The sequence below is a fragment of the Elephas maximus genome, chromosome 16, assembly GCF_024166365.1.
Source record: "Elephas maximus indicus isolate mEleMax1 chromosome 16, mEleMax1 primary haplotype, whole genome shotgun sequence".
Classification (NCBI taxonomy): Eukaryota; Metazoa; Chordata; class Mammalia; order Proboscidea; family Elephantidae; genus Elephas; species Elephas maximus.
Genome location: NC_064834.1, coordinates 15,692,060 through 15,715,326, shown reverse-complemented (window position 1 = coordinate 15,715,326; position 23,267 = coordinate 15,692,060). Strand labels below are relative to the sequence as shown.

Here is a 23,267-nt window from a genome sequence, read left to right as displayed (position 1 = left end):
ACAAAAAGGACCTAGAAATTAACAGCATACAACTGGAAATCCCAATTAGACTTGTGCATTAAATAGTAGTCCAGGGGTCAGCCTGTTTACATACAGCTTGGAGCTAAGAATGATCTTCACATTTTTGAAGCGTTTTGCCTAGAATATTTACTGCCTGCACTTACCCCTGGACTTATCCATTCCTCTTTTGCACCCAAGTCACAGTCCTTCTAATAAACCCATGCACGTGACCATCACCCACACAAGTCTACGCACTACAGCTCACCTCGGTGCCGTTGTCTTTCAACATGCTGCCAGCTGCCACGATGACGTCTTTGCATATGTCACAGGGAAGGGATTTCTAAGAGGAAAGAACATGAGGGAGGGGCATTTGTATTTGCAGGATACAACTCATGCCCCACACAGATGAAATTAACTGCCTTGGCCCTTTTCATATTTTACGTAACCAGGAATATATGGATCATGGCCATGTTCTACAAGGGCCCACATTCTGACCCACCCAGGTTCCCCAGCCTAGATGAGAAGCATAGGCACCAAGGCGGGGGGGATTAGATGACGTTTACCAGAACATTCCGTGCTTCCGTAGGACAGATACTGTTCTCCTGCACCTTCGACCCCTCAATCCTTTACTGGGTGTATGTGGTGCAGATCAAACTTCCTATTTAATCCTGACAACAACCCTGAGAGCAAAGTGGCACTTAGAAAGGTGAATGGCTCAGTGTCACCAAGAGTAAACAGTGGGGGGCGCTGGAGGAGATCTCCAGCCAGAGCCTGGTGTTTACACATACTTGTGGGAGCACTGCTCACCTGTACTGTCTACCTTCTACCCCTCAGGTGGTGCTGTGTCCAAGTTAAGGCCAGACAGCCTCACTCCAAAACTTTAGAGACATTACACCATCCATGTTCTGATAACCTGGACATCAGGGCCCCAGAGGGCCCAGAAGCCATGGAATTCTAGCCAGTTCTCCCAGCTCTTGGGCAGGGAGGCACCTATCAACACGTTCTGGATGTCAATTGACTTCTGACCCATGGATAAGGAACTAACATGGCTGGACACAATTAATAGACACCTGGGAACTTGATGACATTCAGATAAACCAACATGAACCTCTGAACCTCATCAGGCTAATACCGTGCATGGGGCCATACCAAGAGAGACTTAATCCTATCAAACAGTAAGATTCAGAGTTCTCCCTTAACACACATTAAGCCTGGAAAGAGGAAATAGTATTAAAAACAAGATCGAAAGCAAATTAGAAACCAAATCTGAAAGTAATTTTGGCCAAAGACAGCAGTTCTCCAATGAATAATTCAGAATGTTATTGTTGTTAAAAAGCACAGTATTAATTAAATAAGTGCTCTTCTTATGTATTCTTCTCTTACGGAAGGAGTACTAGTTGCCCCTGACAACTTTTAGAACCCAAGCTCCACTCAGTGAAACATGGCCTGTGCCATTCGTTGGTCAGCAGGTTAAACATGTCCCACAACGAGCCAAGAGCAACATCTGCATGTGGCCGGCACCATCAGCAATGCTGGGGCATCTCCCAGGAGGGCTCAGGAATCGTGAAGAAAGCACACTAGGTTTTTATCATCTTGGAGACAGACATGGTGATCTACTCCCATAAAGATTACAGCGGAGAAAACCCTACAGGGTTTTTCTACTCTCTCACATGAGGTCCCTACCTGTGAAAATCATCCCCACAGCAGCTAACAACAGAGTGTGTCCCGCGAGGTGTCAATGACCCCACATTAAATTGTTGCTGTTAGCTGCCATCTAGTCATCCTCCAACCCTCAGTAAACAGACCTTAACCCTTCGGAACAAAACACTGCCAAGTCCTGCACCAATGCCATGACTGGTTGTGGACTGGACTGTTGTGATCCATAGGGTTTTCACTGGCTTATTTTTGGAAGCAGATTGCCAGTCCTTTCTTCCTAGTCTTAGTCTAAAAGCTCTGCTGAAAGGTGTTCAGCCGTCACAGCAACAAGCAAGCCTCCACTGACAGAAGGGTAGTGGCTGTGCTTGAGATGCACTGACTGGGAATCGAACCTGGGTCTCCAGGATGGAAGGCAAGAATTCTACCACTGAACCACCAATGCCCACCATCCATATTAAATCAATATGCTATATTTAATGTCCTGCAGATTACGAAACTCATCAGTGGTACCTTTCCGAGTTTGGCTAAAGCTGGAAATAAGACTTTAAAATTATAGCTACTGAGCTCTACGGTCTGAATCAATGATTTGCCTGGGAAGATAAAAATCAAAAAGGCCTGAGCATATACAAGGGACGGAACGGAACCCGTGTGCCAATGCTTGGAATAGGCTCTGCAAATCTCTGCGTCCCTTACGCAGGGTGAAGTCTCCTCTGCAGAGGCCTGAAAGGCGTCACAGAGCACGCACAGTGGCCAGCGTGGTAGGACATCATTATCTCTGCCGCCCAGAGACTGGGCGACCTTGGGGAACTGGACCTTAACCTCTCAGAGCCTCCATTTCCTCTGTGGTAAAATGGTGGCACCCATTGTCATGCCCTGCCTCCCTCACAAGGACACTACAAGGAGCCAACAAAATGGGGCGAGAGAAAGTGCTTGTGGATAGCAGTGCGTTTCATACACTCTAAAGGCATCGGGTGCAGCACAGGGGAGCCCCTGAGAAACACTGGGGGCTCTGAAGCCAGGACTCACCACTGCTGGCTTGTTCCAGACCGTCTGCAGGCAGTGCTTCAAGGCCCCACAGTCAGAGGCCGTCTTCACATCCTGGCACCACACTGCCGAGCCTTTGGTGCATTCTTTTAAGCCGAGGACCGGGCTGCCCAGAGCTAAAAGGAAAACCAACGTGAGGAGGTGGCCCACTCCCCAGCACACCAGGTCCGCCCCACTCCTTCACCCTGGGCTAAGGGCCCGGTTCACGTCTTCTCATGGTGACCCCAGGCCAGTCAGAGCGGAACTGTGCTCCCCAGCACACCAGGTCCGCCCCACTCCTTCACCCCGGGCTAAGGGTCCGGTTCACGTCTTCTCATGGTGACCCCAGGCCAGTCAGAGCGGAGCTGTGCTCCCCAGCACACCAGGTCCGCCCCACTCCTTCACCCTGGGCTAAGGGCCCGGTTCACGTCTTCTCATGGTGACCCCAGGCCAGTCAGAGCGGAACTGTGCTCCCCAGCACACCAGGTCCGCCCCACTCCTTCACCCCGGGCTAAGGGCCCGGTTCACGTCTTCTCATGGTGACCCCAGGCCAGTCAGAGCGGAACTGTGCTCCCCAGCACTCCAGGTCCGCCCCACTCCTTCACCCTGGGCTAAGGGCCCGGTTCACGTCTTCTCATGGTGACCCCAGGCCAGTCAGAGCGGAGCTGTGCTCCCCAGCACACCAGGTCCGCCCCACTCCTTCACCCCGGGCTAAGGGCCCGGTTCACATCTTCTCATGGTGACCCCAGGCCAGTCAGAGCGGAGCTGTGCTCCCCAGCACACCAGGTCCGCCCCACTCCTTCACCCCGGGCTAAGGGCCCGGTTCACGTCTTCTCATGGTGACCCCAGGCCAGTCAGAGCGGAGCTGTGCTCCCCAGCACACCAGGTCCGCCCCACTCCTTCACCCTGGGCTAAGGGCCCGGTTCACGTCTTCTCATGGTGACCCCAGGCCAGTCAGAGCGGAACTGTGCTCCCCAGCACACCAGGTCCGCCCCACTCCTTCACCCTGGGCTAAGGGCCCGGTTCACGTCTTCTCATGGTGACCCCAGGCCAGTCAGAGCGGAACTGTGCTCCCCAGCACACCAGGTCCGCCCCACTCCTTCACCCTGGGCTAAGGGCCCGGTTCACGTCTTCTCATGGTGACCCCAGGCCAGTCAGAGCGGAGCTGTGCTCCCCAGCGTTTCCAGTGACTGATTTTTTAGAAGTAGATCACCAGGCCTTTCTTCTGAGGCACCTCTGGGTGAACTTGAACCTTTGACCTTTCAGTCAGCAATTGAGGACATTAACCATGTGCATCACCCAGGATTAAGGGTTAGCCATGGCATTTCAGGGGGACACCCTAGCTTGGCCCCTAACCCAGCTGTATGACATGCTGACCACGCAGCAAGTGGCACCGCTGTCCCGGACAAAAGTTGTGTTTTCGTAAGTGACGGGGCTGGAAGGGACTCACTTATCTGATGCACTTTTCTTCCTCTCAAACTGTATTTAAACAGTATCAGGGAGGAGCATCAGGCCTTTATAGATCTTTATAACCTCAAAAAGTTTCCATGAGGTGATGAAAAAAATTACAGGAGAAAAGACTGCAAGATTGAACTACAGAGATTTCAACTCCTCTAGGATGAAGAGCAGCCAGAGTTACACCAATCTGTAGCAGAACCATGGAGATTCTTACCCTTATCAAACAGGACAATGATTCTTAAAGTTGCTCAAGCAGAAGAGCACTTGAAAACATCTAGTTGTGCTGGATAAATCTCTTTTTGCACGTAAACAAGTCTGCTAGCAGAAAACAAGACTATATATAGCCCCTCTGAGATCACAAAGTGAACACGTGTCCACTGGAAACCAAGTAAGCAAGCAGAGTTCCACCAACCACGGTGGCGAGGAAAGCCCTCAGGCAGAAACGGGATTAGGAGAAGGTACAGGTAAAGGTTCAACTTCACCTGCAGCCAAAGAAATAAGAAGGTGACATATCTTGAAATTTAAATTAGCTAAAAAATAAAAAATTTAAAAAGTCCTAAACCAGATAGTGACAAGTTGTAGTACAAGTCACTCGTATAACCCAGCGTGACTGGAAAGAATGTCTCAAAATCACATATTTCGAAAACAAAAACAAAAATAAAAAATCCTTTCTTCATATAAACCCTTCTAGAAAAACATTTTTAGGAAACACAACAATTCAAAAGAGGTCAAACAGGATGTGGGCAAACATTTATTGTCACTTGCAATACTAAAAAACAGATGTAACCTGAATAGCCAAAACTAAACCCATTGCCACTGAGTCGACTCCAACTCCCAGGGACCCTACAGAACAGAGCAGAACTGCCCCACAGGGCTTCCAAGGGTGTCATCCTTACAGGAGCAGACTGCCATGTCTTTTCTCCCACTAGCCAAAAACCAGAGGGGAAACAATTGCCATTCTTACTGAGATACTACATAGCTATTAAATATTAAGTATCAAACAGAGAAGAAAATGGAAGTATTCAGAAGTTGTATAAAGGTCAGAATACACAAAACAAAGCAGGGCGGTGGCTGAGTTATACCTTTTTTTTTTTTAACTCCTAACCCTATGGCAGTTGGTTTTTTTTTTTAACCCTATGCTGTGTGTATATAATTTCATATATAAACATATTTTCCAAACTGCCTTAAGCATGCCTATGTTCCTTAAAACAGGTTCATGGTATCCTCAATTTTGGAACTGAAAGTTGAAGGGAAACCCTGAGACTCCCACCTCACCTCTGACCCACCAGCCAATCAGACGGATGCAGGAGGGCTCCAGCAGCAAAGCACAGCAGGCTCACAGGAGGGGTGAACTAATTTCCCTTTGTTTTTCTTTGTGTTCATTCAAAACGGAAAAGCACTAAGCTATCACCACTTGAATTTTAAAGCATGATCAAAAAATCTACTTAGTACAGAGTTAAGTTCCTTTTAAGGGACAAGTCAGGGCATTTGGCTCCACAGCCACCTACCATTTTTGGAACCTCAAGAGTCAGGCTGTAGGTTGCTTCAGTTTGCAAGCCCAATGAACGCAACAGTGATTCTATCCATACATGAGACACACACAGGAGAGGGAAAGAAATAAAAGGCTGTCATTACTAGTTCCACGGGCTCTTCAAACAAAGACCAAGTCACAGGCCCCCAAAAAGGGGAAGTCAGACGTCACAGATTGAATTATGTCCCCCAAAAATGTGTGTATTAACTTGGTTAGGCCATGATTCCCAGTATTGTGTGGTTGTCCTCCATTTTGTGATTGTGTAATTTTATGTTAAAGAGGATTAGGGTGGGATTGTAACACCCTTGCCAGGTCACATCCCCGATCCAACATAGGGCAATTTCCCTGGGGTGTGGCCTGCACCACCTTCTCTCTCTCAAGGGATAAAAGGCAAGCAAGCAGAGAGTTGGGAATCTCATTCCATCAAGAAAGCAAACCAGAGAGTGTCCTTTGGACCTGAGGTTCCTGCACTGAGATGCTCCCAAACCAAGGGAAGACTGATGACGAGGACCTTCCTCCAGAGCCAACAGAGAGACAGGGCCTTCCCCTGGAGCCAGCGCCTGAATGTGGACTTCTAGCCTACTGGGCCGTGAGAGAATAAACTTCTCTTTGTTAAAGCCATCCACTTGTGGCAATTCTCTTACAGCAGCACTGGATGACTAAGACACCAGATTACCTGCGCCCTTTCAGCACCAGAGAATGAGTTATTAATCTGCTGCACAAGTTCCGGCCTTCCTCGCCCCTTGTGGGCAAAATCACAACCATAACCAGCTCACAAACTGTGAACTGGACGCATTCCAAAAGCAGTGATTTAGACTCTGGTTTCTGTGGGAAAACATGTGCCAGATTCAAAGCAGTACTAAGCGCCCCTGATAGCTCATCAAAGTTGTGTTAACCCATAATACAGCCAAACTATAATGGTGCCAGCCCTCAGTTCTAGGTCTAGGGGGTGAGGGGAGCGGGGGGGGGGGGGGGGCACAAAAATTTTGTCTCTGGGAGGCCCAAGACCCGGTAGCCTCCACCATGCCCTCCCCAGCCCCAGGCCCCCAGCAATCCTGAAAAGCATCCACCAAGCTACACAGCCTGGTTTTACCACCCAGTTAGGAGGAAGGAGTCCAAATAAGGAGCAGGAAGCTAACAAAGCGAGTCTTCTGGAAAAGCTGGCAGAGAACACACACCTCTCCTGTGATACACAGGGAAGCCAGGAAGGGGATGAAATCAGGAACCAGCAGATCAGAGACAAGATGGAGGGTTTCACAAGAAAAGTGGGGCCGCGTGAACAGTCCTTTAGGCTATCCTGCCACTGCCCTGCACAAACTCTGACCTCCACTCTCCATCTTTACACGGAAGTCTTGGTCTTAGCAGGATCCCGATATTTCCTCCAACAGTCCCTCCTGGAAACTGGATACAACTGACCGCAACCTGTCAGGTGTGGGAACGCAGCTCATATCACAGCCTAAGCAACAAGCAGCTTTGTAGGTTGTTTACTCCTTCCTGAAACAGTGACCGTTTTTAGTAGTGATATTGTTGTTTTGGCCAGGCTATTCTCGACTGAAAATAATCTTGCTAACTCCTTCTATATGCGATTGGTCTCCCTCGCACTAACCCAAAACTGTCATTTCCCAACCCCAAAAGGTTAAATCCCTGTTGAATGCCGTCAAGTCAGTTCCGACTCAGAGGGACTCCACAGGACGGAGCAGAACTGCCCCGCAGGGTTTCCTGGGCTGTAAGCTTTCTGGGAGCAGGTCGCCGGATCTTTTCTCCTGCAGAGCGGCTGGTGATTTCAAACTGCTGGCCTTTCAGTTAGTAGCCTAGTGCTTAACCACTGTGCAACCAGGGCTCCTAATCACTGGCCTTCTGAACTAAAAAAAAAATAAAAAAGAATGTGGTAGCAAGCCTCTACCTTAGAGCTAGAGGTCGTAAGGAACACCGTGGTGGTGAACATGGCAGACCTATGAAGTCAGCAGGTGTTCAAGCCTAAAAGAGATTCCAGGACCAGAGAAATAAAAGCCCTAACTCCGAGAAATCCAGCCCTTAGGAAGACATCATCAGCCATCTCCAAACTAAAGCCAAATTTATAGGCACATGTTATAAAATTGGTCTATGAATGATTTCCTAAAATAAGCCGCCACATATCAGAGCAATGTCTGCATGCCTCAGGATGGGAACTGCGAGTCTGAGGCACAGTCTGGGGAGATGCCAGGGAGCTACCTGCCTAGGGGTACATGCGCTGATTTTGAGAGCTCATCTCTGGACAGGGAAAAATGCTCATCTGTATCAGACAGCAGAGCAGAACTTTTTGGGGTCATAGGTCCATTTCCCAGAAAATGTATTTATTGACACAAGATTCTCGCACCATTTCAGGGTGCTCTCAGGCACTCCACCACGTGTATGGGATTCCCGTTGTGGATTACAACACAAAGCTCTGGAGATTAAGTGATTCTTCTCCACACAGTGGATGAACAGGTCAGATGAAGGCTCAATTATCAACTCCATGGATCCAGCCAAGTACAGAACCTAAGTACAGGAGACCCAGGTGAACAGGCACGGGCTCGCCTGGATCCCCAAGAGTACGAGGCAGACGCCTAAGTAATGGTGATGTGCTATGATGTGATAACAGAAACACAAGGTGAACCGCACCAGGGAGTGGCAGAGAATGACTGGCCTTTTCAAGATGAAATCTGAACTGGCACCTGAAAGATGAAGATGAAGACGCAAAAAACTGGCTCATGGAAAGGGGATGGGGGAATTCCTGCACATGTGCTCAAGACAGCAGCTCTATCTGGCAAAGGGGAAAGCTCTCCTTTTTAGGACAGGGTCACGTGGCAGAAGCCAGGCTGCAAAGGCAGCTAGACCTCAGGCACTGAGAAGGACCTCACCCAACACACTCATCCCCAAGCGATGGATTCATCCTGTGAGCAACATTACAGGAACCACTAGGGATTTCTGCACAGGAACAGGGCAAGCAAGCTCATGCCCACGTTGTTATGGTAGCGGTGTGGCAGACGACTTGAAAGGGAGGTGGGAGATGATCGCGATGGTTACACAACACTGTGGATGTACTCAACGCCACGGAATTGTACACTTAAAAATGGCTAGAAAGGTAAATTTTATGTTATGTATATTTCACTACGACAAAAATAAATTAAAAAATGAGGTGGGAAACGCTGGTGACGGGGAACCTAACTGGAAGGCTAATTCAAATACGCCCAAGCAAGAAATGGTGAGAGCAAGGGCTCAGAGAAGCTAACAGAAAGATTCCAAAAGAATGAGATAGAGGTGGATGAATAGATGGAAGGAAGGAAGAAATAAAGGAAGGAAGGAAAAGGAAGTTAACAGGGTTAAATGTGAAGTCTTTTAGGCTGAGAGTGACAGCACAACAGCAAGAGCCGACAGCAGGACAACGAAGGTGGCTGTCAGAAGCTGCAGAGGTCTTAGCCCGCGTCAGCGGACAGAGGGCTCAGGCCACAGGATGGGCACTCTTCGTCAGTGAGACAGTGACATCCTGGGAGCACCACAGAGGTCAGGAAGGTAAGGGCGCTTCAGAGTCCCCTAGAGGACTAGAGATGTTCAACTGGAAAACAGAATGTTTCAGAGGTACACAGGGTCACACAAATAGGTGAAGGGCCACCTCCCACCCACCACATGGAAGCGTATTTGTTCTGTGTGGTTCCAGACCACAGGCCTCAGACCACTGAGTAGAGGCTATAGGGAAGCAGAACATGGGTTTAACCACCAACCCGTAACTCACTGATGTCGAGTAAATTCTGACTCATAGCAACCCAAAGGACAGAGGAGAACTGCCCCACAGGGTTTTCAGGGAGTGGCTGGGAGATTCGCACCCTGGGCTCTTATAACCACTGAGCCACCAGTGCTCCGTTCAACCACCACGGGGGTATTAAAAGGGAATGAAGTGCCTCATTAGATGAGGACCTTTCCAACGGCAGAAGCAACCAAGCAGAAACAAAATGCCCAGCCTACAAGGAATGCTGCATAACAGGAATCCCCGAAGTCGCAAACTGGACTAGAAGGCAGGCTACCAAGTCTTAAATAAACAGGCAAATGTAATTTTCAGGATACAGATAACCAATATATAAAAATCGCCCTAAACCATGTTCTTATAAGTTATTTCTCAAAACGTGTTTCCAGCAAAGCTCTAATCTCAATTTTCATCCTCCCCATTCTGTCCCCAAATGCCAATTTCCTTCTCTTAGAGCCCCGGTGCAGTACTGATTACGCACAAGGCTGCTAACCAAGAGATCGGTAGTTCAGAAGTACCAGCTGCTCATTGGAAACCCTACGGGACAATTCTCTATCCTACAGGTGCGCTAGGAGTCGGAACTGACTCGATGGCAACAGGTTTGGTTTTCTCTCTAAAGCAGTACGTTAACTCTTAAGAAAGTTCCCTGGATGTTTGCCTGACTCCCTGGAGATTTCTGATTAAATGTGTCATTAAGACAGAAATACCACTTAGCGAAAATCAAGCACTATGCTTCTTAGTTCACGGGCCTGGCAAAGCTGGTAAAGAGAGGACACTGGTAAGCTGGAATTCTAGATGTCATGACTTCAGAGCCACCAAAACCCTACAGAGAAGGGCAAGCTCCTTGGGCTACACACTTTATTAAGGAAAGGCAGGCCTCCATTTTTTGTTTTATGGCAAAGATGTCAATCATATTTTCTTAGGAAAGGGGTTGATGTTCTGTTGCCTTTTCATTCCTCAGAAGAAAACAGAAAGACATGTTCCTGAACCACTCCACATGTAGGTCGTTACACCAAAAACAGGTTGTAGTGGAATTTTACTGCACTGAGGAGGGCTGCCATAAGCTGGACCCGACAACGGCCGTGAGCTCTACGGCGGCTCTCGACTCTACACTCTGGACCCAAACACCCCGGTGAGGCAAAAGCAGGAGGTAAGGAGAGCTCACCAGAGCTGGGTGTGTTTTAGGTGCACTAACAAGAAGGAACTAAATCTCAAGGTTAGACTGAGACTTCTAAGGTAATTCACCAGCCCTCTAAGGGGTTTCAAGGAAACTCTGGTGGTGTAGTGGGTAAGTGCTATGGAGGTTAACCAAAAGGTCAGCAGTTCAAATCCACCAGGTGCTCCTTAGAAACTCTATGGGACAATTCTACTCTGTCCTATAGGGTCGCTATGAGTTGGAATCAACTCGACAGCAGTGGTTTGGTTTTAAGGGGTTTCAAAGGGTCCCTGGGTAGTACGAATGGTTTCTGCTTGACTACTAACTCAAGGTTGGCAGTTGGAACCCACCCAGAGGCACCGCGGAACAAAGACCTGACCATCTGTTTCTGTGAAGATCACAGCCAAGTCAAGAAAACCCTGAGGCAATTCTACTCTGTAACGCTTGGGGTCACCATGGAGTCAGAACTGGCTCCACGGCAAACGGTTTGATTTTTTAAACGGGTTTCAAACGTGATCCAGCGGAGGGGGGAAAAAATGAGTGGACTCCAAGACTGCTCTGCGACTTCATGACCAAATGACCTCAGGCAAATCACTGTCCCTCCGAGCTTGTTTTTTCATCTGTAAGATGACGGTGAAGCAAGCCACCCATGTCACTAGATTGCTGTGAGAATCAAGAAGAATAAGTACGTATAAACCCTCTGAAGCGCCAGGGTGCTCGGCCACTATGCCCTTGCCATTCTCGCTCTGGTCTCTAATTTATTCACGTATCTCAACTCCCCTACCAAACTGGCTTTGAAATCAGACATCCAGGGTTCAGATCCTGGCTCCACCACTTCTAATCATGTGTCCTACAGACACTGGTCTTCGAATCTGCAAAATGGGCCTATCACTAGTACCTACTCCAAAGGGTTTATAAAAATTAGATATGTGTAAAACGCAAACAGCACAGTTACCAAAGTAATGACACACTGTAAAAGCTCAGTAAACGCCACTGTTACCTCAGTGGCAACAGCAGCAGGCTCTTCCTCTGAGCCACTCTCTTGCCCAGGCGCTCCCCAACAGCTGCATTTTACTGACTCTACATTTAATCAGGTAATTAACTGGCAGCCCAAAGACCTGGAGAGCAGCATTACACCAACCTCAAATTTCCAGTGACTGAATTAGAAACCCTGGAGTAGCAAGTGGAGAGTGAAACATAGACCAATGTAATGGACCCAGGGAGTTTATACTGTCTCCAGGTGCTAAGCAAGTTAGTTCTACAGAAGCAAGGATGAGACATGTCCCAGAGGGCACTACCGTCACAGGGAAACGCCCTCAGCATTTCATGTAACTGGTGCTACAGGTTGATTCTACTGCAAGAATGCAAATCCCAATGAAGTGGTCAGTGTTCAAAATGTTTTTGAAATCCACCTTTCTGAAGGGCCTCCCCAGAACGTCATTGCTTCAAAACCTCTCCTTTTCTGGAAAGGCAAGGTGGTAATAGAGGAACGGGATTACTACCCTGAGTTGGCAGACAGAGCTGGATTAAAAACCCTGCTCTGCCACTTACTAGCCCCACAATCTGGACAACTTACTTAGGCCACAATTACTTGCAAGTTATGGAAAGTCGTAGTGCCCCTTCATCAGGAGTTCTATGAGGAATAAATGAGAAAGCACTTAGAAGTGACTGGTCCCTAGGAAGCGCTTGGTTAAATGTACAACTAATTGCTAATGGTCGACTTGAAGAAGGTGTTCACATTTTAATTTTTATATTACACCACTGTTTTTTTTCCTGTTACCTTGGCGATCAGAAAAATAATTAAACCCAACAACCTGTCTGGAGAACAATCATCACCCAATACAGCAGACATCATAAATTGCTCCCCTATATCCAATTCTCTCCTTCTCCCGTAAGAATACAACTACAGATTTTCAGCTAAGCACGTGGCTGCCAAAATTAAAGACTACATTTTCTAGTCTCCCCTGCAGTAGGGTCTAACAACGAAACCAAGTTCTGGCCAATGGGATATAAGTAGAGGTCATCGCATCTTCCATTAAAGACAGGTGTGATGGCTTGAACTTTAGCAGCCACCTTGGACCATGAAGAAAAGGGTCAGACGTCAAACGATGCAAACATAGAGTTGGAAGAGCCTGGGTCCCTGAGTTCTTCAGAGAAGACTGCTGGCTCCTGATTTTCCCGTGATGAGCAGAAACATTTCTGTTTTACTTAAGCTGCTGTTATTCTAGATCTCTGCTGTTTGCAGCCGAACCTAAGCCTAGCTAATACACTAGCTTAATCAACTACTTCATTCAACAGACGGTAGTCTCCAAATGACTTTGCACCTTCACTAAGGCTTACCTCCATTGAGGATATCTAAAAGCCCATGTACAAGGTAATTACTAAAGATTTTCAAAAACATAATCTCGGAAGGGGATACTCTTTCCTAGAACGTATACTTTATGCTCTATTTGTTACAACAGTCTTATTATTTTAACCACACAACACGTGTTTCCTTTTAAATATTTTAGGTAACATGCTAAATACCCTTCAAGCCTAGTTACAAATGAAGAAAAAAAAAAAGACAGCAAAATGCATGCAGCCTCCCAGGGCGGACAATCAGAGCAGACATTCCACAAGGCAGTGCATCTACTGCCTGGGTAACGCATCGCCATGGCAACGGGCAGGTTGCTAGGAAACCAAGAGAGGTTAACCCCGGGAGGGGCAGCATCTACCTCAGGTCTCCCGCATTCAGGCGTTTCTCAGAGGAATTCATGCACTTAGATCCCTCAAGAGCAGGAGGTAATACACAACGCTCCACACAACTACTCCATCAGCTAGATGGCATCACAAGTAACATATCCTATGGCAGAGGGCACTCGTCTCTACAGAATCCTGCCTCCGGAAAACACTCTGCACAGCAGAAAGCCCCGCCCATCTAACCACTCAAAACCGCCTCCACCTGGAGGAAACAAGTCAGTCCAAATATTCCTCTGATGGCGAAAGAACTCAGTGGCAATGAAGCTCTGAAGCTCTCCAGGCTGACATCCCATCACCTCTGGCCCCAATACACTTACTTAAGACAAAGGTTCTTTCTTCCCTGCTTCTTCCCCACTACTGTCTCGGTTTTTCATTTTCTTCACAAGCCAAATCATTCAAGGGCAAGAAACCTATCTACACAGAGAAGGCAAAAGGTCCTTAGGTTTGCCTTACCTTCTCAACGAAGGCTGAGAGATTAGGGGACAAGGATGCAATCTCTTAAGACTGTGTAAGAGGGGTGCAACTGAGCTTAATTAATTTAGGGAAGTGAAATTCTTAACTCATTCATTCGAGAGCACTCCAGTCCAACGAAAACTCTGCTAACAAAGGTCTTCTTCCAAAGCCTCAACGTTACCGGGTGATGATCAGAGATGAACTTAAAATGTCTGCGATTATGCCACAGCACCTGACCGTGAAAAAGTGAACCCTGGTCAGGTGAACAGAACAGGCAGGGGTCAGAGACAGCATTTGGATGATCCTAGCCCTGCTGGTGCAACAGGTAAGTGCTTGGCTACTAACTGAAAGGTCAGCAGTTCAAACCCACCCAGCGGCTCTGCAAGAGTCTAGGAAACCCTTTCAGGCAGTTCTACTCTGCCCCATAAGGTCACTATGAGTCGAAATCGACTCGATGGCACTGGGTTTTTCTGGGTTTAAGTATCGCAAGATACAACCCAGACGAACAATAGCTCTTTGGGATCCTCAATAACCTGTAAGAGTGTATACGGGTCCTGAAACCAAAAAGCTTGAGCACCACTGGCCTAAACATTTAGGAACACTCAACTTTTGGAACCAAAAGTGGAGAAAAACTTCCTCAAACTGTAGCTGGTTCCCGTTTCATAATTACTTCAAATCAGAGCCACGAGGGGCATCTAAGTCTCCCTTCCCTCCCATCTACATAAAATCTTCTCTACCTGGTTTGCAGCATCCTCTAACCTGGGCACAAACTATCACAAAGGTAAGCGGTAAGCACTTCACATGCACCCAAAGTCACTCCTGACTTGTCAACTCCTAAAACCAATTTCTCAAAATTAATTTCAATAAATAAAGTTTTCCTTAATCATGATAAAGACTTGGCCCTATTAACATTTAAGTTTCATGCACACCAACTTATCAACACTTCCCTGAGTTGAAGCCTACATTGCTACACCTCAAGGAGCCCTGGTGGCGCAGTGGGTGAAGTGATTGACTGCTAAGTGAAAGGTCGACGATTTGAAACCAACAACAGCTCCGTGGGAGAAAGATCCGGCAGTCTGCTTCTGCAGAGGCTTACAGCCTTGGAAACCCTAGCGGGTCGTTATGAGTCGGAATCGACTCGATGGCAACGGGTTTGGCTGTTATGTAGGACGCCAGGTAGTAGCGAGTGTTACGAAGAAAAGCAAAGCCAAGTTCAAAGGAGAAGCAAGACCTGGGCAAGGTGGAGCAGTCAGGGAGTTCTGAACAGCACCATCTGAGCAGAGCCCTGAATGAACAGATGGTGCGAGCCACATAGATGTGGATTAATTTCCTGGTGAGGAAGAGGGTCCAGAAAGACTACTGAGTGCACAAAGGCTCTGAGCAACAAAGGACCAGGTGGTGGGACAGCAGTCCTGAGGGAAGAGAGAAGAGCTGTGACAGCAGCCGGGGCCAGACAGTGAGCAATCTTGCAAAATAAACGTTCGGGTTTCACTCTAGTGTGGTAGGGCACCACATGGCCCTCTGGTACCAATGCCTGGAGAAGAGACCTACAGGTGCAGGGCAGTGAGCCATCACAGCTGCGAAAGGGCTGTTCTCACTGTGGTAAGTGAAGTCACTGCTATAAGACAAATACCACGAGTGCTGGGTGGCTTTAAAGACATTTATTTTTTCACAGTTCAGTAGGCTGGAAGACTGAACTCAGGGTATGGTTCTAGGGAGAGATCCTTCTCTTTGTGGATTTCAGCTTCTGTTGACGTTAGTTGCCATGGTGTGGGTTCCAACTCATGGTGACTCCCAGTGTAGCTGGCCATCCTTGGAGTTCCTGGTTTTGCAGATTCATCTCTGTAGACATTTATGTCCAATCTGCTCTTTTTATAATTCAGAAGTGATCAGGTTTAGGACACCCCCTACACTGATATGATCTCATTTAACGTAACAAACCAAACCTATTTCCAAACAGGATTACATCCACAGGTCCAGGGGTTAGGATTCCAACACATATTTTTGGAGAACACAATTTAATCTATAACAGGCCAAAAGAACTTTCTAGAGTATTCCTTCAATCTTCTCCAGAAAGTTTCCTCTAATGCAAATAATTTCTTTTTAAAAGCAGTTATTTATCTAAACATGGCTAGAATTCAATTTTAAAATTCAGAAATGTCACTAAAATTCATCTCACTTTTTCTGAGGCATAGATGTCCATCAATAGGAGTTAACCAAAATTGATAGATACATCTGGACAATGCAATACTCTGCAGCTATTTTTTTAACTAGCTGGGAGAAGGGAGAAACTTAAGGGACATGAGGACTAAACGCAATGTGGTAGGCGGCCAGGATTGGATCCTGGAACAGGAAAACTGGTAAAACTCAAATAAAGTTTGCATTTTAATTAAAAAGTACTACACGCGTGTTAACACTCTTAGTTTAGACAAATGCACAGTGTTTATTTAAGATGTTCCCGGTAGAGGAAGCTGGGTAAAAGGTATACAAGAACTCTGTACTACTTTTAATGTTTCTGTAAATCTAAAATTATTTTAAAAAGTTAAAAACAATAAGGTAGATCTATTTGTACTAGCATAGAATGATCTCCAAGAAATAAGAAAATAAGAGAAATGTAGATGAAAATCCCTGCTTTACTCCCATCAAACTGGCAAAACTTAAAGGTTTCACAGCATCCACGTTAATGAGCCTGTACAGCAGCCAGAAGCTGTATATACTGAGGGATACAAAATGCCAAAGTCACTTTGGAGAGCAGTTCAGCGATTTCCAGTTAGGTTGAAAATACTTATATGCCACAGCTCAGCCCTTCTGTTCCTAGGTACATCCTCTAGAGAAATTTTTGTCCATATACACAGGGAGACGAATACAAGGTAGTTTATAGCAACAGTTTGTGACAGGAAAACAAAAACAAAAAAACTGGAAATAATCCAAATGTCTAGCAAGAGAATGGTGAGTAGGTATGATACATATGAAATACTATACTGTAGTAAAGGAACCCTGGTGGTGGTAAAGAACTCAGCTGCTAACTGAAAGGTCAGCAGTTGGAACCCACCAGTTCTGCGGTAGAAAAGGCCTGGTGATCTGCCTAGGGAACCCTATGGAGCAGCTCTACCTGTCCTACAGGGTCACTATGAGTCGGAATCAAGGCACACAACAAATATTGTGGTGCAAACAAATGAAACAGAGGTGCGTATTAATCAACATGGCTGAACCTCACTAGCAAAAACAAACTAACCCAAGAATACATACAATATCTGTAAAATGTTTAAAATATGCAAAACAATACTACATATTTTATAAAGACCTCACAAGGCAATGATGAGCAACAAGTCCAGAGAGGTGGTTATCTATGAAGGAAGGTAGGCTGTTTGACTCTATAGCTTAATCTGGGTGCTGTATATATGGTGGTTCGTTATAATTACTCTTCCACCTTTCTGGATGTCTAAAAGGAGCCAGGAGCAGACCAGTCAGTATAATATCCTACCATCTGTGTTAAAAAGGGAACAGGGAACTCACACACACTGCCTGTAGAAGTTGCTGGAGAGTTCTAGAGAGACTGGTGACAGGTTGGGGAAAGCCTGGAGGACAGGAAGAGGAGGAAGACATACTTTTTTGCTCTAAACGCGATTATGCTGATTGAAATGTTTACTGCGTGCAGCTATTGTCTATGCTATAAATAAGTTCATCTTGGTTTGGAGATGGGGAAACCAAACTGCCGGGCTTAGACAGGCTCAGGCCAGGTCCCATGGTTAGTGACACCTTGGTAATAGAGTATTCAGGTTACCAGAAACCAGCCCCAATGTGCTGGGCTGCTCTGCTAACAGGATTGACCTAGTACCTAAACCTAGTTTTGCTCCCAGGAGTATGAATCCACGACTCCCTCCAAACTGTCGTCTACCTAACCCAGCTTGTATTCCTGACCCAACAATTATGTCCAGCATATATATTTATAGTAAGTCTATTTAATTTGTTCATTAAACCTACAATGTTCTTTGAGATGAAAACTGACCAGGGGAAATCACAAAATCAAGGGCAGAGAAGGGTCACTGTGCTAGCTGGTCAAGAATACTAACGAACACGACAATTTTGTTAGTGGTATAGCAGCAAAACACTTCAGGGTGCTTACTACCCAAGCCCTTTCACATATTAACTTCTTTATTAAAGCCTCACAGCAACCCAATGAAATAGGAACGATTATTAATCTCATTTTACGGATGAGGAAACAGAGACACAGGAGTTTAAGCAACTTGCCCAAGGCCATACAGCTAGTGTCAGAAATGAGATAAAGTTAAGCTTCTATTCCCAAGTATCATCTCTGCTCCCGCATAAACAATTACAGATTCCACAAGAAAACATGGAGTTTGGACTTTTTTTTTTCAGTGCTCAGGTCATAATTACCCAAGGCCATCATTCAGATTATTCTTTGGAACTTCAAGGAATAAAAAAGCAATTAGTACTTTTTCAACAGCCAAGTTCTTCACCCTAACCACTATATTGTTATTGTTTAAAAAAAGGGGGGGGCAATGTAATTAATATTCTGTACTGATAATTTAAAGTCTAGACCCTCCTTCTTGGCAGCAGAACCAAATAGGAGCCAGACAGCAAGGTTTAGAGCCTAGAGAGCCCATGCTAGAAGCCTGCTTCAAAAAGCTGCCATGCACTTTGGCCTCGGCCTTGAGAGCATCCCAAACCTCACTCACTAGGTGCTTTCCCCAGTAAAGGACAACCTTCCTCTTTCAGGTTCCTTCAAGGCCCAGCAGCTGCCTGGGTGTTCCAGTTTCACACTCCAAGAAAAAGGAGGTGCACGTTCTCCTTCCTTCCCCCAATACAGAAATGTCCACACCTCTCAACCCAACACCCACGCAGCTATTCAATACCAATTGTCAAGTGCAATTAAAGCGCTTGCCAAATTACTGACTGGCTGATACAAATAAACCCTTCATGAATTACACTCATTTTCACAGAACAAAATTGGTTTGCTAAACTGGATTTAACCAAAATTCCTGGCTGGTGAGAGACTTGTTATTAAACAGGCTAGGCCATAAAAATACATGTTTCCCATTAAAAAAAAAAAAAAACTATCAATTACATATTTGTACATAATACCTTCTGGCTCTCCCTAGAGAACCTACCTGGCTCAGGGCTGGGCAAACACCACTCTGTTGGTTAACCTCTCCACAAATAACAGCAATAAGGGACACTAAGCTACACCACGTGCTTTTTCACATAATAATTCATTAACACTGGACTCACCTTTTCTACCTGAGGAACCGCCCATGAATTGGGTGTCTGATTCCATTTATACAGAGTTCAAAACCAGCAGAACTAATCTATGGTGTTAGAAGTTAACAAAGTGCTTTCCTCTGGGGCAAATGAGACAAGGTAGTCAATGGGGAGGGATAAGGGGGCGTCTGGGTGCTGGTGACCTTGGGGGCTAGTGACATAGGTATCACTCTGTGATAATTCATTAAGTTGGATGCTTAAAATATGCATGGTTTTCTGTATGTAAATTATTGCTCACTAAGTTTACTTTTTTTAATTAAGAGGTGTGTCTTTATGGAAGAGTGTGGGAAGAGCGACCACTGTCAGGAGCCTGGCTTCCCCACTAAATAGCCTATGATTCCGGAAAGTCACCTTGGAAGGCCTCAGCGTCTTCATCCTTTAAAGAGGCAGAATTAGCTGCTCTCCAGTTCTCATTATGTCATGACTTCACTGTCTTTTTCAGGTAGAGAAAAGGGAGAGGATGACTGGATGGGTAGAAAAATACATGTAGTCCACAACTTACAATGTATTCGAGTTACACAAACAGCATTTACGATAGTCTTTTTTTCCCCCCACATCTTAATTGTTAGTAATATGTTCTACATACAATGTTGCAGCTTGTAATTTGCTGATGTTATTTATCATTCTCAGACGTTAAATGTTATGACTTATAAAGATACTGGTAAAAAAGGCAATAACAATAAAAAAAAAAGAGGTTCGACTTACTCAGAACCGACCTACCACAGAGTCATCAGAACGGAACCCTGTCATAAGTCGGAGACTACCTGTAACTCAAAAGAAGGTCTATCTACCACCAGGACACCCCTACAACATGAAACGGTAAAGCAGATTCAGGATGACGCTCCTGGTACCAGAGGAGGGCCAAGTTAAGCTGGCAGGTTCTAGAGCCTCCCAGGAGCAAACTCGGACATCGATGTTATTAGCATCTTCGTTAGCAACAGACACAGCATGGACGTTACTAGGAACTTTACGACTAATGCTTCCAAAGAGCCACAATGTGGCCAAAGCTGTCAAGGCAAGTGAGCATTCATACACTGTAATCAGCATACCTGTGCAGTAACCCTAAAGGCCCGATGAGAAGGTCAGACCGAGGCCATTGCAATGGACTCCCATTTACTCAGGTGTCTAGTCAAGAGGTCTCCTGGTTAACTAAACACTCTGGTTAGTTAGCACTGCTCCTGTATATACCAGAGGTGAGCTGCACATTTCAAAAAAACAAAAAACACTTAGTCCTTCTTTGAGTGATTCAGAACTGTCTTGTGAGGAGTGACTCACTACCAACATGAACAATTGTTTGACACTGTTTAAAAAAAAACTGTTCTGAATCAGTATAGAAAATTCAGAGACACATTCATTTACCATACAGACTGTGGAATAAGAAGCAGGAGCAACTGCAGCCAAAAATCTGTTTCCTTCAGTACTACAAAACCTAAAGTCATCTTCCTCTCCAAGCACAGCACCTTTCATAATCTACAAGTATAAAAAAGTCTGGACCCCTCAGTTTGAGAAAGTCAAGACATTCTTGGGAGTTACTAAAAGCTAACAGGAGAAAACATTTCTTCAATCCACTCAGTTGCATAATACCTTATTTTTTTTGTTTTCCATCAACTGTCATCCACCTTCTGTTACTGTTTATTAAAATTTGGGCGACTGCATGATAGTTAGAAGTTAGCACCTATGTGACCTAGCTGGAGCTGGGCTCTCGAGGGCTCACAAGAACACATTAACAGGGCCCTACATCTTTCAGGGAACCTTTCATGTAATCCAATCAGAACACTGATGACTTTCCACTCTTATCTTCTTCTATTAGCATTTAGTGAACAGTAAATTTGTTGGACCAGTGAAGACCCTCCAGACTGTCCTTACTGAAACCCATTAACAGTGATTGTTAAGAAAGACAATTCAAAAGGTAGGATCAGTGAGATGTGGCCAATCTGTGAAAAGGCAAAGCTTTTGATGATTTTGTCCATTTGTAATGCTAATATATACTGATGACTCTTGACATTCCTTGGCCTGGGGCAGACATGCTTATGGCAGCATGCTTGTTTTCCCACTTTTGACTGTGCTGTAATATTTCCTTGGATTCAGGCAGACGTTAGCTGTGGCACATGCTTGTCCGCTTCCTACTTTTGCCTTTTTGAATATATGCCAAATAAAACTTTCTTTTTGCTTTAAAAAAAAAAAATTAGAAGAAGAAGAGGTTAGTCCCTAAGCTACATACTGTTAACTAGGAAATCCGGTCCTGAGCAATTCAGGTTCCAGAAGCTAGAGAGGATCAGGTTTTACTTCTCCTCCGTGGGGTACAGATCAAAGACCCAGAAACTATTATATGAAAACACCCACACTTGGGGTCCTCTCCATATAGAAATTAAAAACCTGGCTCCACGACTATCAAACCACGGAATTGCTGTAATTACTCAGCCTCCTTCCTTTCACCTTACCTTGATTATTTAAAGGAGGAAGATGCGAGGAGGGCAAGGGTCAGACAAAAGAAAGAAGGGTCACGATGACACTGAAGAATTAGTCAAAAGGAGGTCAGAGGTAGGCACTGCAGCGGGTTCCCAAAGGTTGCCCTCTTAACCTGCAATGGTTTTCACAACCATCAGTTCGATTTCAGGACAATAACAGGTATAAGAATACTCCCTAGGCACGTCAAGTTCTCAGGTACTTATGTTTTCCTGCAAACAAAGGCCACTGTGGAAATGAGCCAATGGCTGTTCAAGACATTTTAAAGGAGATGAAATGGGGACTCCATTACAAAATAATCAGACCATAAAACCCCATACCACCTTCGAGATGTAGGATCAAGAGTAAACACGTAAGAGATGATATACTAACGTGCTTCCTGCAACTTCAATACCTTTAAAGACCGGGGCAACAAGCCAAAAGCCCATGTCCCGTCCTGCAAGACAGAGCTGAAGAAATATGCTGAGTGAGGAAGCCCAGGTTCCACTCCATCTTGGTCACGTGCATCCGGGAGGCACAACAAAACTGCCGGACGGGTCACCCTCCGTGACCCACCCTAAGAGGCGCAAGGGCAGCCTGAACAAGGTCCCGGCGGCCCCAGCAGCGCTGGCACCACCCTAGCTCCTGAGAGACGCCACCTCCCCGGCCCTGCTCGCCTCGCCCACTCGCCCCCGCCCCAGCTCAGGAGGGGCCGCGGGTAGGCTCCCGCAGCCGGACTTCCAGCCATCTCCGCAGCCCCCTCGGCCGCCCCAGCGGGCACCGGCCTGGCACACGCGCCTGCGCACTGCGCGTCTCCGCTAACCCGGTAAAGGCGGCCGGCCTGAAGGGCGAGACCCGGCACGGTCCGCTCCGGGACGGGGTACCCTTTCCCCTTTCCCCGTTCCCCAAGCTGGGGGTCCCAGGGCTTACCCACGCCCAGGAGGCTGGCCAGGACCAAGAGCGCGTACATAGCGCTGTCTGAAGCCGCAGTCTGCAATGCAGAACGTCAGGTGATCCTCCGCCGATATAAACCCGCCCCGCCCCGGAGCCGCTCACTGCGCAAGCGCAAACCCCGCCCCGGCCGGGCCTGCCCGGACTCCGGCGCCCTGACTCAGCTCCGCTCAGTGCGCCTGCGCGAAGGGATGCGTGCGCCAAGGGTCGTGGGGGGCGGGGGGCGAGGGTCTGGGGAGAACAGGTAGAGGAGGGGGCGAGAGAGGTTGTAGGAAATGTTGTTAATAAATGTTAGGGATTATGTATGTAAAATATCTTTTAAGCCTCACGTTTTTTCTATGCTGTGCCATTTTCTGTTATTAATATCATTTTACAGGTGAGAATCAATACCGATCACTGTTAACGACTTATCTAAGGTCTCACAGTAAGGATTCAAGCTCACCACTTGACCAGCACTGTCTCCTAAATCATATTTATGGTACTGACCTGCCTGAGGTCAGCGTGTAGCTGCATTATGTGCCCTGCTTTTCCCCTTTAACATTTCATATAGGTAATCACCCGGGCGGTGTACTGGCTACGGCAGTTCAAATCCACCAGGCGCTCCTTGGAAACTCTATGGGGCAGTTCTACTCTGTCCTATAGGGTCGCTATGAGTCGGAATCGATTCAATGGCAGTGGCTTTGCTTTTTTGTTTATACGAAATCACCTCTCTCTATGACCCATAAACGGGGTTTTTCAATATTACATACAATCTCTCCCAAGGTTCCATTGTGGTTTCTCCAACCATTCCGTGGAGTTGGAGAGAGTGAAGG

The 23,267-nt window shown here is 46.4% G+C and overlaps 1 protein-coding gene across 2 annotated transcripts in view; it reads right to left on the bottom strand.

Annotated features, from left to right (window-relative positions):
- Positions 1-22,548, bottom strand: part of PSAP (prosaposin) — a 42,592-nt gene extending 20,044 nt beyond the window's left edge. Inside the window, exons 1-3 of one of the 2 annotated variants that reach the window (XM_049855808.1) lie at positions 22,435-22,548; positions 2,683-2,816; positions 266-340 (exon numbers count right to left, since the gene is read on the bottom strand). In XM_049855808.1, the coding sequence (XP_049711765.1) occupies positions 266-340; positions 2,683-2,816; positions 22,435-22,474 (249 nt within the window). In that variant the 5' untranslated portion in view covers positions 22,475-22,548. The remainder of the gene's footprint in view (positions 1-265; positions 341-2,682; positions 2,817-22,434) is intronic. The other variant, XM_049855807.1, reaches the window with a different exon arrangement.
- Positions 22,549-23,267: the final 719 nt, after the last annotated feature.